Source organism: Biomphalaria glabrata, chromosome 10 (assembly GCF_947242115.1).
Source record: "Biomphalaria glabrata chromosome 10, xgBioGlab47.1, whole genome shotgun sequence".
Classification (NCBI taxonomy): Eukaryota; Metazoa; Mollusca; class Gastropoda; family Planorbidae; genus Biomphalaria; species Biomphalaria glabrata.
Window position 1 is genome coordinate 41,541,536 of NC_074720.1, and position 12,234 is coordinate 41,553,769.

At 37.6% G+C, this 12,234-nt stretch overlaps 1 protein-coding gene across 1 annotated transcript; it reads right to left on the minus strand.

The window, feature by feature from the left end:
• Positions 1-211: 211 nt before the first annotated feature.
• Positions 212-8,680, minus strand: LOC129928848 (toll-like receptor 4). The gene is made up of 5 exons (XM_056045242.1): positions 8,630-8,680; positions 4,943-7,233; positions 3,261-3,415; positions 1,165-1,328; positions 212-480 (listed from the first exon to the last, which is right to left on the minus strand). Exons 2-5 carry the CDS (start codon positions 7,108-7,110, stop codon positions 289-291), a joined length of 2,679 nt encoding a protein of 892 aa, XP_055901217.1. The 5' UTR covers positions 7,111-7,233; positions 8,630-8,680; the 3' UTR covers positions 212-288.
• Positions 8,681-12,234: the final 3,554 nt, after the last annotated feature.

The following is a 12,234-nucleotide window of genomic DNA, read 5'->3' on the forward strand; positions in this document are numbered from 1 at the left end:
CAAATGGTTCTAGGATACAAATTAAATGGTTCTAGGATACTAATTAAATGGTTCTAGGATACAAATTCAAAAATGGTTCTAGGATACAAATTAAATGGTTCTAGGATACAAATAAAATGGTTCTAGGATACAAATTAAATGGTTCTAGGATACAAATTAAGTGGTTCTAGGATTCAAATTAAAATATTCATACATAGTATTGAAAGCAAAATGAATATAGTGAATATTTATTAAGATATGCATATAAATCAAACAATGAGTATAGATCAACATTTGTACTAAAATGATCTAAGGTTGCAGAAGATCTCTGGCCAATTTGTCCCAAAACAAACCAGTGGTCTCCTCGTGGGGATACATAGTGTATGTGTTATTGTTGAGGTGATACAAGAGGTCAGAGGTTAGCTTCGTTGTGTGAATCGCTTCGAGAATGAGAAACATCAGCACTGGACGTCCTGTGTTGACCGACTCCACATTGGCCATCTGTTAAACAAATATATATATGATTTCGTGATTTCCTCCTTGAAGAATTAAAATGTTTTATTTCGTAAATAAGGGCTTCTGTTATTTATTCCCTATAGCAAGATTCCCTGCATACTTTCGACATTGGGACTTTGAGACATCAGTTTTAATGTCTGAAAATACAATGACGTACTCACCCCAACATTCCATTGTAACAGTTAAGCAAGACTAATTGAATAATTAACAGAATATGATATTAGACTTACGTAGATTTCAAAGTTACACAATGATTGTTTAACATAGTTAGATATTTGATTTACATGGATCTTAAAATTACACCAGTGACTGTTTAACTGAGTTAGATATGAGTCTTACCTGGATCTCAAAGTTACACCAGTGACTGCCTAACAGAATTAGATATGAGACTTACCTGGATCTCAAAGTTATACCAGTGACTGCCTAACAGAATTAGATATGAGTCTTACCTGGATCTCAAAGTTACACCAGTGACTGCCCAACAGAATTAGATATGAGACTTACCTGGATCTCAAAGTTACACCAGTGACTGCCTAACAGAATTAGATATGAGACTTACCTGGATCTCAAAGTTACACCAGTGACTGCCCAACAGAATTAGATATGAGACTTACCTGGATCTCAAAGTTACACCAGTGACTGCCTAACAGAATTAGATATGAGACTTACCTGGATCTCAAAGTTACACCAGTGACTCTTTATCAGATAGCTCGTCAGAATCACTAACGTTTTCCTGCTTTGTTTAATGGCCGTCAGGATGTTGGTGCCTATAAACTCGCCCACAGCAAAATCTCGTCCATGGACCAAGACTTTAACATTGCGACGATTCAGCTCTGTTGGAAAGATGAGATTAGTGGACAACCGAAGTGAAGAGGACGATGGACAATGGACAATATGGACAATGGACAATATGGACAATGGACAATATGGACAATGGACAATATGGACAGTGGACAATATGGACAATGGACAATATGGACAATGGACAATATGGACAATGGACAATATGGACAATGGACAATATGGACAATGACATTCCTACAGTAGGAACGTAAGTTCATGAGAAAGGTTGGCCACGGGATTCTAGGTCATGGCAAAATTTAGAACTCCGTAAAGCTGTAGGTCACGGAGAGAATTTGTAGGTCTTGGAAAATGAAGATCAAGAAATGGATGTAGGTAAATCATACAGGAAAAATAATTTTAAAAAAGGGACATTTCTTTACAGCTGAAATGTATCAAAATATTTTATGTATGCTTATATGGTTAGTTCGTCCATCGTGGTTCAATGATGTCATCCAGGTGGCTGAGGGCCTTGCACTGGGGTTTTGTGCCTCCTCATGTGTCTGGTGAGACCTGTGTAATGTAAGGCTGCACACTGGGGAGGTTAGTTCAGCTGGAGCTTGTGTCATTGACCTTGCTTTTTTTTTCCTCTGGCGCTTTTCTTCTCCCAGCGCTGTTCTCTAGTCCTCAACAGTTTGTGCGCCAGTTTTCACAGCGTGACGCCATGATGCTCTGTCATGCGCTCCCAGTCGCCCAGTTTGCTTATACACGGCTTCATGGAAGACGTTGGCCATGAGAAAAGGTTTTAAAGGCCGGCTCATGAGTGATCGTTTCCTCGAGCAGATGGACGAGAAAAACTTGGAAGCAAATATCTATTCGAAAGAGATAATAAGAGAACTCAAAAATTGGCAAAAACACTTTTGAGACCCAATGAAAAGATTACTTTGAATACAGGCTAAAACGGTGACGAAATAAAAGAGGGAATACGTCTTTTTTTAACAGGCAATAGCTTTGTCTGCGTTGCGTGCGGATAAATATATAGGTCACTTTCTGATCTGTGTAACCACTTAATATAATGACATTTTCGGACTTGAAGACAACCTTTATTATTTCGTTTTGACAGGTGTAAACTCTGAGGTGTAAGCCAATGGACCTCATTCATCAAAACGAACGGTCACGTGACAATATTGATAAAACAACGAAAAATAAACTGTCACGTGATAGCCATTGTTGATTAAAATTTGATCGTAAGAGATAGAGAAGCACGTGACTCAATTTTGTTTGTTTACAGTATTAACAGAAAAACCAATAAATGGGATAAAATACCCCAGAATTGTCAATTTCAAATAGTTCTTTATATATTGTTATGGTATGTGTGGTGGAATAGATACTTGTACATCCCGATATTCACATGACCCTTTTCCCCCTAGATGGCGTCTGTGTGCCAGCCCATAAAAAGGCAAAACAAAGGGAACACTGTCCACTCTGCCTGAGTCACTTGTCCCTGTAGTGATTGTACTTTACTGGACCTACGTCGTCTCCATTGCAAATTGTGCCAATTTTAACACTGGTTGTTCTTACATGGCTGCAGGTCTTTATTGTACAATAAACGGACTTAAATCGGCCTTCGTCATTCTATTTATAATAATAATAATTATAGCTTTTATATAGCGCTACTTTCATGCTTATAGCATGCTCAGGGTGCAATGGTCCAATCTCCTTTGTGGAACACTGGGAGGAGAGGGTATCTGGGAGAAGGTTTTCTGTGCTGCCTTTAGGCGCTCAGTAAACACAACTCTGCTCGAGTCGGGTGTCGAACCTCGAGCCCACTTCATAGATAGCCAAGCCAAGCCACGTTCAAGCGTACATAGCCTTTCGACCACGCTTCCTACAATTTCTTCTGTGTCAAACCCGCCACATATGTTTTAACTTAATAATAAAGTCATAATAATAACATTAAAAAAAGTGGTATATTTAACCATTACCTGGTAAAAGTTCCTCTAAGATAAATTCTTCGTCCTCATTAGCATACGACATGAAGACGTCGAATGGAAAATTCTGAAGCTTTTTATCTTTCTGTATTTTACCATTGAACATCAAGTAGGCTGCGTAGTACATATACCGCAATCTCCATCGAAATCTGAACAATATATAATTTTTGTCTCTTTAGGATCTCGGAGATATATCCAACAAATTAGACACAAGACACAACTTTCTTTTACGCTTAGACAATCCCTATTTATAGTAAAAGATTTCTTGTGGACAGTATATTTTGATACGTTTACACTTTCTAACATTTTATTAATTGTTTCAATACTACTTTGAAGTATTCAACTCAGAATTAGTTGTCAGCTTCTTGCATACCGTTTCCTTCTTCTATTGATATAATAATAATAAATATAATTTTTATTTAAAAATTAAAATATAGGTGTTCCCTCCTCCGAGACGCTATAAAGATCAAATCAGGCGCCATTTTGCCCTCACTGGCATAGAAGAAAGCATGTCGCAGCGGATGGTCTCTGAACAAGACAGATGAGACCCAAAGAAAAGCCCTTAATGAAGACGGGTGCAGGCGATGAAAAGAAAACTTAAATAGCCCCCCAGAGGACAACGATGTATTCTGTACGTGGTAACATAGAAAACGTGCAAGTCAAGAGACGGTGTTCACGTGATTGCACTCGTCCTATATCTTCGTATTACGTTAAAGTCTATCAAAGACTCCAGGTCGCTGTGACATTTTTAAAAGTGTTGGTTAAGCTCGACTGTGCTATGGTCCAATCACTTTTATGGACGTGTTGAATTGGAATGGCGTTTCTGACAGCCTGCTGTCTTATGGAGGCTCGGCATCAAATCACAATTAGGGAGTTGAACTCCGACAGACTAAATTCTGTAACCAATCGGTTTACGCCACTAAGACACACATCCAAAATCAAGGGCAGAGTGGGTGACAAAATCGGCCCGGGCATTTCTATACCATTCGACCCATATCATAAGATGGGCTTCTAATTCTATACCTCCTTGAAATCATTATGTTAAGTTTGATAAAGTAACCCTTTCAGACCTTGCGATCTATGGGGCAGGTCATGTAAAGGACATATGTTTCTGTAAAAGTAATTTGCTTCTTTAAATGCCATCTATTTTGTGTCCCACGGTTTACGAGGGTGTCATGTGGCCAGCACAACGACCAACCACCTTCACTTTCTACCCAACTAATGCAAGTTACCCAATAGACCTGGGTGGATTCCAAAATTATAAATCTCAGTCTTCACCAGGATTCGAACTCCTCGATTCGTAAGCCAAGCTTTTCCACTCAGCCACCCCGCCTCTTGTCTGCGGGTGTAGGCTCTTCATTAGTCCGGAAAATGTGTTCGATTAAATTAGTATTAAACTGTAAAGTCTGTACAAGACTTATAAAAAACGCGACGCTCAAAGGATCACTTTTATAAGAGAATATTATAATATCTTTAATAATTTAATACCTGTCATAGTGACATCCGTACGACCATTTCGGTGGCCCTACCGGCCCATTTAGTTACTAGCCCACCGGACACTTGCCCCAATTCCCAATTGCCCGTCAGCCTCTGTCCAAAATCATAAATATTAATGCCTGTAAATTGTAATTACGCAAATTAGACCATATATCAAACTTGTTAAAGAATGCACTAACCTATATAAAACAGCTCCTGCAACAAAAATGACTAAGCTTAGAGTGACGCAGACGACAACCAAGAAAAGGACGGTGTAGTCAGCACATTTCAGGTTCAGGTTTCGCATCGTCGTTTGAAAAGCATCAGTGATCTCCTTGAAGCTGCTATCATCAAAGGGGCACACATAGTTGGCGAAGGTGACATCAAAGGCCGGAGACTTGGTCATCCAGGTCAGGAAGTCTCTGTTGCTGCATTCACATAGAATGGGCGTGTAGGACATGTCAACTTTAACCTCGTGTGACGTCAACAGGAAGTCGATGTGTTGACGGGTCTCGAGTGGCAGGGACGAATGCTGGGTACGGCTCAGGTTTAGCACTCTTAATTTGTCCATAGCGCTGATGTTGATAAAAAATGTCCACATATTGTTTTGACTTAAATTGATTTCCTCCAGATTGTTGACGCCTTCGAATTGGCGCGTGTGGACAACCGGTAATGCGTTGTTAGACAAATCAATATATGTAAGTTTCTTTAAATATTTAAAGATACTAATATTTGGATTTTCTTGAAAGAAGCCCCCCAATTGGTTGTCATTGATTTCCAGTTCCTCTAATGTGTCCATTTCCTTAAAAAAATATGGATTAATTTCATTAACGAAGCACTGATCTAGTGTCAGGCGTTTCACTTTCCTGAGTCCTTTGAATGGGCCATAAACGCCAGGGAAGTCATTCTGACTCAAGAGCAGTGACTCTAAGGAATTGTTGTCATCAAACGTCAGCTCAGAGAGAAGATATTTCAAACCAGCATTGCGCATGTCAAGACAAAGTAATTTTGGTGGCAGCCTTATAACTAAAGGTTCAAGCATTGGGTCTGCGTCATTTGTTCTAACTTCTCCAGGTCTTAAGCAAACTGACATTTTTGGTACATACTTTGGAATGTTATGTAAATCATTCCCCGCGTTTATTTTCAGTACTTTTAAGTTACGAAGACTCTTCAGTTCTTGGATATAAGCGCCATAGAGAAATCGGTTGCCCCCAACATCAACATAGCTAAGATTAGGAGGCATGTACTGAAGAACTCCTTGGGCCATGGATTCAAAATTGTTTCCTTGGGCCTCCAACGTACGCAGCGCAGACGGCAAGCATTGAACCATATACTGGGTAATGGTCACTGATGGGAGATAGCTTGAATCGATAAAGTTCATTCTCAGAACTTCTATGGTGTTCACGTTTTTCAAAGCGGCTAAGAAAATGCTTAGACCTAAAGCTAAGTTGAAGCTGACATCCAAAGAAATTAAATTCACCAAAGGCTTGAACATGTCTGAGCTAACATTTTCCCCGCGTAAGTTACAGCTGCTTATGTTCAAACTTGTTATTTGGCCAAGGTTTCGGAACGTTTTATTCGTCAGGCTACCAACTTGGCAGAATCCCTCTAAGTGACCTGCCAGGACCAAAGTTCTTAATTTCGTTAACTTTCCAAATCCTTTACCAAAGTTTAAATCACTGATACCGTCTAAATAGAGTGATTCCAGGCTTACGAGATTTGCAAGCGCTAAATCTGGGTAGCTAAAGCTACGTTTATAGCTTGCATGCAAATTCCTGTTTATTTTCAAACACCTTAAAGATCGTAACGGCTCAAAAACTCCAGCTGGAAAATTTTTGCTGGAATAAAATATCGTATTATTATAAAGATTTAAGATCGTTAAATTAGCGAGGCCCCAAAAAGAGCCAACTTGAAATTTCGTCAGCTCATTCCGAGTTAAATCTAAGTGCATTAAATTCGTGTAGTTACAAAAGCTACAATTTGGCAAGTCTCGAATAAAATTCTGGGCTAGATTTAGCGCTACTATAGACTTGGGGAGGTTCTGAGGCACTGTTGTTAAGTTGAGCCAAGAACAGTCACAGAAGATTGGAGTACAAACACATTGATATTCCTTTTCAATCAAGTCGCCCTTATTGCCGAATTTCCATTTAGAATCATCTGATAATGTAACTGCCTTTATTTTGGTTCCTACTTGTGGAAAAAACTTTGGAGAATAGTGAACTGTATCTTGATACGGAGAGATACACGGGTCTACTGCTCCATCCGATAATTTCTCGGAGCAGACATCGGCTGATATTGTTACACTGGAGACAGTAATATAAATAAGAAGAGTATTTCTCAGTAGACTTTGTCTCACTCTCTGCGGCATTGCGCTAGTAACATAAAAAATGTCATCGTCCGTAAAGGAAAATGAAAAGCGACTTCTCGAATACAAATAAACGAAACGAAACGAGAAGGATTTGATGAGTGAATCGAGAGGGAACTCAGGAGGCTGAAAGATAAGAAGAAAATGTAAAATAATAACATCAATTATAATAATGAGAATAAGAAAATTTCTCAGCGGACATTATTAAAGGGACTAGTATACATTTTATTTCTCCGTAACGAAGTTCGACCCTGGCAATGCCAGATAATGGAACATTACTATTGGTTGTTTTTTTAAATAATGGTAATAATATTAAGCAAAATATAACAAAATAATAATTTCTATATAAGGCGATGAGCAAATTGTTCTTGTTCGTTTAATAATGTATTGAACTGTTTACTGAATACAAAGAAAGATTCTAGTGAAGTTTTTTTATAAACCAACGTCTAAATGTACAATAGCTATATACTCAAGAATAAGTACAAAGTTTTGGTACGACTGAAAATAGAGAAAGCCGTTTTAATATATTTTTAATTTAGAAGACACTAAAAGTGAATAGAATTAGCAAGAAATGGACAAACTGTCATCCACATAACTAGAATGGCGGCATCTATTATAAGCTATCCCGACATGACCAACGTCTAATCTTTCGACTCAGAGCCGAACACAACAGAATGAGACAACTTATGTTCTGGAAGCTCAAAAAATAGGAACTAGCGAAATCATTCCTTGTGGAGTGTCACCAGAGAATGCTGACCATGTCCTACAAAACTGTATTCTTTATCATGAGGCCCGAACAAGACACTGGCCACAAAAAAAATAAAAATTTGAAAGAAAACAATATGTGGAGCTGCCTGATTTGGAAACCACTGCACAGTTCATCTCGTACATTGGTCTAGTCATCTGAACATTCCAACATAACAATGAGAAAGAAGAAGAAGTTTTAATATATTTTATAAGTTAAAACCTAACGTTTCGTGAAACATTTTATTTGATTTTAAGAATAATTTAAGAACAATTTAAGAACAATTTAAGAATAATTTAAGAACAATTTAAGAATAATTTAAGAACAATTTAAGAATAATTTAAGAACAATTTAAGAATAATTTAAGAACAATTTAAGAATAATTTAAGAATAATTTAAGAATAATTTAAGAACAATTTAAGAATAATTTAAGAATAATTTAAGAATAATTTAAGAACAATTTAAGAATAATTTAAGAACAATTTAAGAATAATTTAAGAATAATTTAAGAATAATTTAAGAACAATTTAAGAAAAATTTAAGAATAATTTAAGAATAATTTAAGAACAATTTAAGAATAATTTAAGAATAATTTAAGAATAATTTAAGAACAATTTAAGAATAATTTAAGAACAATTTAAGAACAATTTAAGAACAATTTAAGAATAATTATTTAAGAATAATTTAAGAGCAAGTTAAGAATAATTGAAAAATAATTAAACATAAAGAGCTTGCTATGACCAGAGAAATAGTTTTGCAATTTAAATTTTTACAGACCTGACAGAGAGTCAATCACATGGCTTACCCTTACACCTTGAATGATTGGAGGAAATACTTACAAGTTAATTAAGGAAGTATATTTACTAGTCCATATTTTCCATAAGTGGGTTTCTTATTTTATGCCAAGTAAAATTTCCAAAAGTCTAATGTCAATTTTTCGTTGCAGAAACAATCAGGTCAAGTGCTGTTCTTCAGAGATACCCCTTTGTTACCATAAGTGTTCCTAATGATGTTGTTAAATGTTGAGAGCAGAGAAAGTCAACTTGTGCTGATTCTCAGATTTTATTGCACGGCCTGGAACGTCATTGTTTTGTTAGAAAAGAGGGAAGGATTGCTGCCAACTCTTGCGACTTTTTAAAACTAATTACGTTTAGTAAGAACCGTGGGAAAGAAAAATGAACTCTTCAAGAGTTATCATGCTTTTTGTAAACATTAGACATTGAAGAACTTGACGGCATAAAAACAATGACTAACCCACACTGCCTGTGACCATTACGTGATTTATCTAAGAATGAGAAAACATTGACGTCGATTCTGAAGAATAAAGATATGAGCAGTATTTCGAAATAACACGAATATCTTGATGCGACCTGTACACTTTGCATAACTGTACACAGACAAAGCTGTTGTCCTCCAGGGTGTCAAAGTTCTGTTTTTCGCCGCCTGTAGGAGTTTTTTTTTTTGGGGTCTTACAATGTGTTTGTTCTTCGACCATCGTAAGAGCTCTTCATCTGTGTCTTTCATAAGCTACATGCTTTCCTCTATGCTTGTGAGGGCATATAGGCGTCTGAGTTGATCTTTATAGCGTTTCAGAGGGGCTAAACTAAGGAGATTATAATGTCATTAATCCATGTATCTTATAAAAAAGGACGTTGGTTCAAAAAGGAAGATGATTACGTCCTATGCGTCATGCATCTAGTCATTCATGTCAACCAGTGACCTAAATTTTGCCAAGTCACTGGTTTTCCTGGCTTGCTCAGTGAACCCATTCCATGCTCTAATAGCGCTAGGGAAGAAGGAGCATTTGTACAAAATTGTCCTAGCATATGGGACAAGGAATGTGCCTTTATTTTTGTGTCTTTCTGAGTATTTTATTAGATTTTGTTTTTGTATTTGAAGATTATGATTCAGTGTTTTATTTATAATAGCTACTTTACTTTTGAGTTTTATATCCTGAAGGCTTTCTAAATTTAGTGATTTTACTAAATGTGAATATTCGTTTGTTATGAACCTCACTGATCTAGTGTGTGTATATTCCAGTTTCTTAATGTTTTCTTGAATGAGGGGTCCCAAACAGAGTGTTCATATTCTATTACTCTGTTTGGGTGTTCATATTCTATTATTGGCCTAACCAAAGTTGAATAACATGTTAGTTTTATGTTCTTATTTGATTTATAGAAATTTCTTTTAATAAATCCTAATGCTTTGTTTGATTTTTTGATAGTTTCACCAATATGGGGATTCCTTGACAGTTTTTCATTTATTATAACACCTAGGTATTTTGCGATTTTAGTCTGTGTTACTGGTTTACCATGAATACGATAAGTGGAATTTTTTTTTTTTTGTTACTCTTAATAACTGACATTTTTCTGGGTGGAAAGACATGCTCCAATTTGATTCCCATTTCTGTAATTCATCTAATTCTCTTTGTAAAAGTTTATTGTTCATTGTATTATGCAATTGTCTGCAAATAATCTGACTTTGTGCTCCTGTTGTTTTAGTTTAACTTTCAGTTATTTGTTTAAATATTAGCCTCCAGTGTAGCTATTTAAATAAATTTTTTATCACAACAAAACCAATTTAGGGCTACGTTGATTAGATATTCCTAGATCATGATACGATAACTTGATCTATTAAATGTCTATTATCCCTTTGTAGTTTCTGTCATGTAGATATATATTAAACCAAATCCATTCTCTTCTGCTCGTTAAAAATATTAAAGCATACCTTTCACACCTTGCAATCTATATACATAATATATATATATATAGATGATGTAAAGGTCATCTGTTTCTATGGCCGACGGTTAACGAGGGTGTCATATGGCCAGCACAACGACCAACCGACTTTACTTTCCCAACTAATATCAGGTTACTATTAGAGATGTATAAGAGGCGCGGTGGCTCAGCGGTAAAGCGCTTGGCTTCTGAACCGGGGTTCCCGGGTTCGAATCCTGGTGAAGACTGGGATTTTTATTTCGGGATCCTTGGGCGCCTCTGAGTCCACCCAGCTCTATTGGGTACCTGATATTAGTTGGGGAAAAGTAAAGGCGCCTGGTCGTTGTGCTGGCCATATGACACCCTCGTTAACCGTAGGCCACAGAATCAGATGATCTTTACATCATCTGCCCTATAGACCACAAGGTCTGAAAGGAGAACTTTACTTTTTACTTTACTAGAGATGTATGGGATTACTGTTGTCTTAAGTGAGTCAGAAGGAATAAACACTCTTATTGGACCGCTGGATCAAGGCAGAAAAAAAAGCAGATGCAGAGGCCAGATTGAAAATATGCGTGGTGGGAGGGTGTCCTAGCCCAGCTCAGAGTCGGATATTGCCCACTACGTCACAGTGCAGATAGGACGATGAAACAGACCAAATCCTCCCTGCCTTATAGAAGACACAGATGTGAGAGACAGGGAGAAAACTAGAACATATTCAGGTCACTCCTTGCACGTGGACAGGTGGACATGACAACACACTGCCCGATTCTTTTCACGTGCTCTAGAAAATGGCGTCCTAATTCATAATCCCGGCCCTCTTCATCGAGATTCAAATACGAGACCCTCGGTTCGTAAGCCAAGCTATTTATCTAAGGAACATAATGTAAAGGTGATCTGTCTCTGTGGCCCACAGTTAACGAGGGTGTCATGCGGCCAGTATAATGACCAACCGCCTTTACTTTTCCCAAACTAATGTCAGATACCCATTACACGTTACAGCAGCGGTTCTCAACCTTTTAAGCTCGGCGACCCCTTTTTAAAATCCCCCCCTCTGCCGCGACCCCCCCCCCCCTCCTCCCACACACAGCAAAAGAAGAATAGACAAAAACAATCCATATTTTCAATGGTCTTAGGCGACCCCTGGCAAATCGTCAATCGACCCCCAAAGGGGTCGCGACCCACAGGTTGAGAACCCCTACGTTACAGCTAGGTGGACTCATTGTCGTGGGGCCAGCGTCAAGACCAACTGCATTTACATTTCCCCAACCAATGTCAGGTACCCATTAGAGCTTGGTAGACTCAGAGGCGCCCTAACGAACCAGAAACTTAAAATTCAAACCTGAACCCTTGGTTCGGAAGCCAACCGCTTTATCACTCAGCCACCGCGCCTCCATATGCGTGTTAGATTTATTTTGAACAAATTTAAGTCAGATTTATGTGGATGCACGTCACAGAAACAATTAAATCTTGCTTCATTTTAATGTTGTTTTTTTTCTTTACTTATGCAATATTTTAACAAACACATGATATGATCTAGTCTTTAAGTCCATTAGTAAACACATTTCCGAGGGGAATGACAGAGCATGTGGAAACACCAGCTTTCGTTTGATAATACTACTCTTGTAGCTGTTCTCACTTGATACAAAAACACAAGACTGACAC

Coding starts and splice junctions, on each gene's coding strand:
- LOC129928848 (XM_056045242.1), bottom strand. CDS start 7,110: ATGCCGCAGAGAGTGAGACAAAGTCTACTGAGAAATACTCTTCTTATT. Junction 1,329..3,260: donor CTTAGAGGAACTTTTACCAG/GTAATGGTTAAA, acceptor TCTTTCCAACAG/AGCTGAATCGTCGCAATGTT. Junction 481..1,164: donor GGTGTAACTTTGAGATCCAG/GTAAGTCTCATA, acceptor TTTGTTTAACAG/ATGGCCAATGTGGAGTCGGT.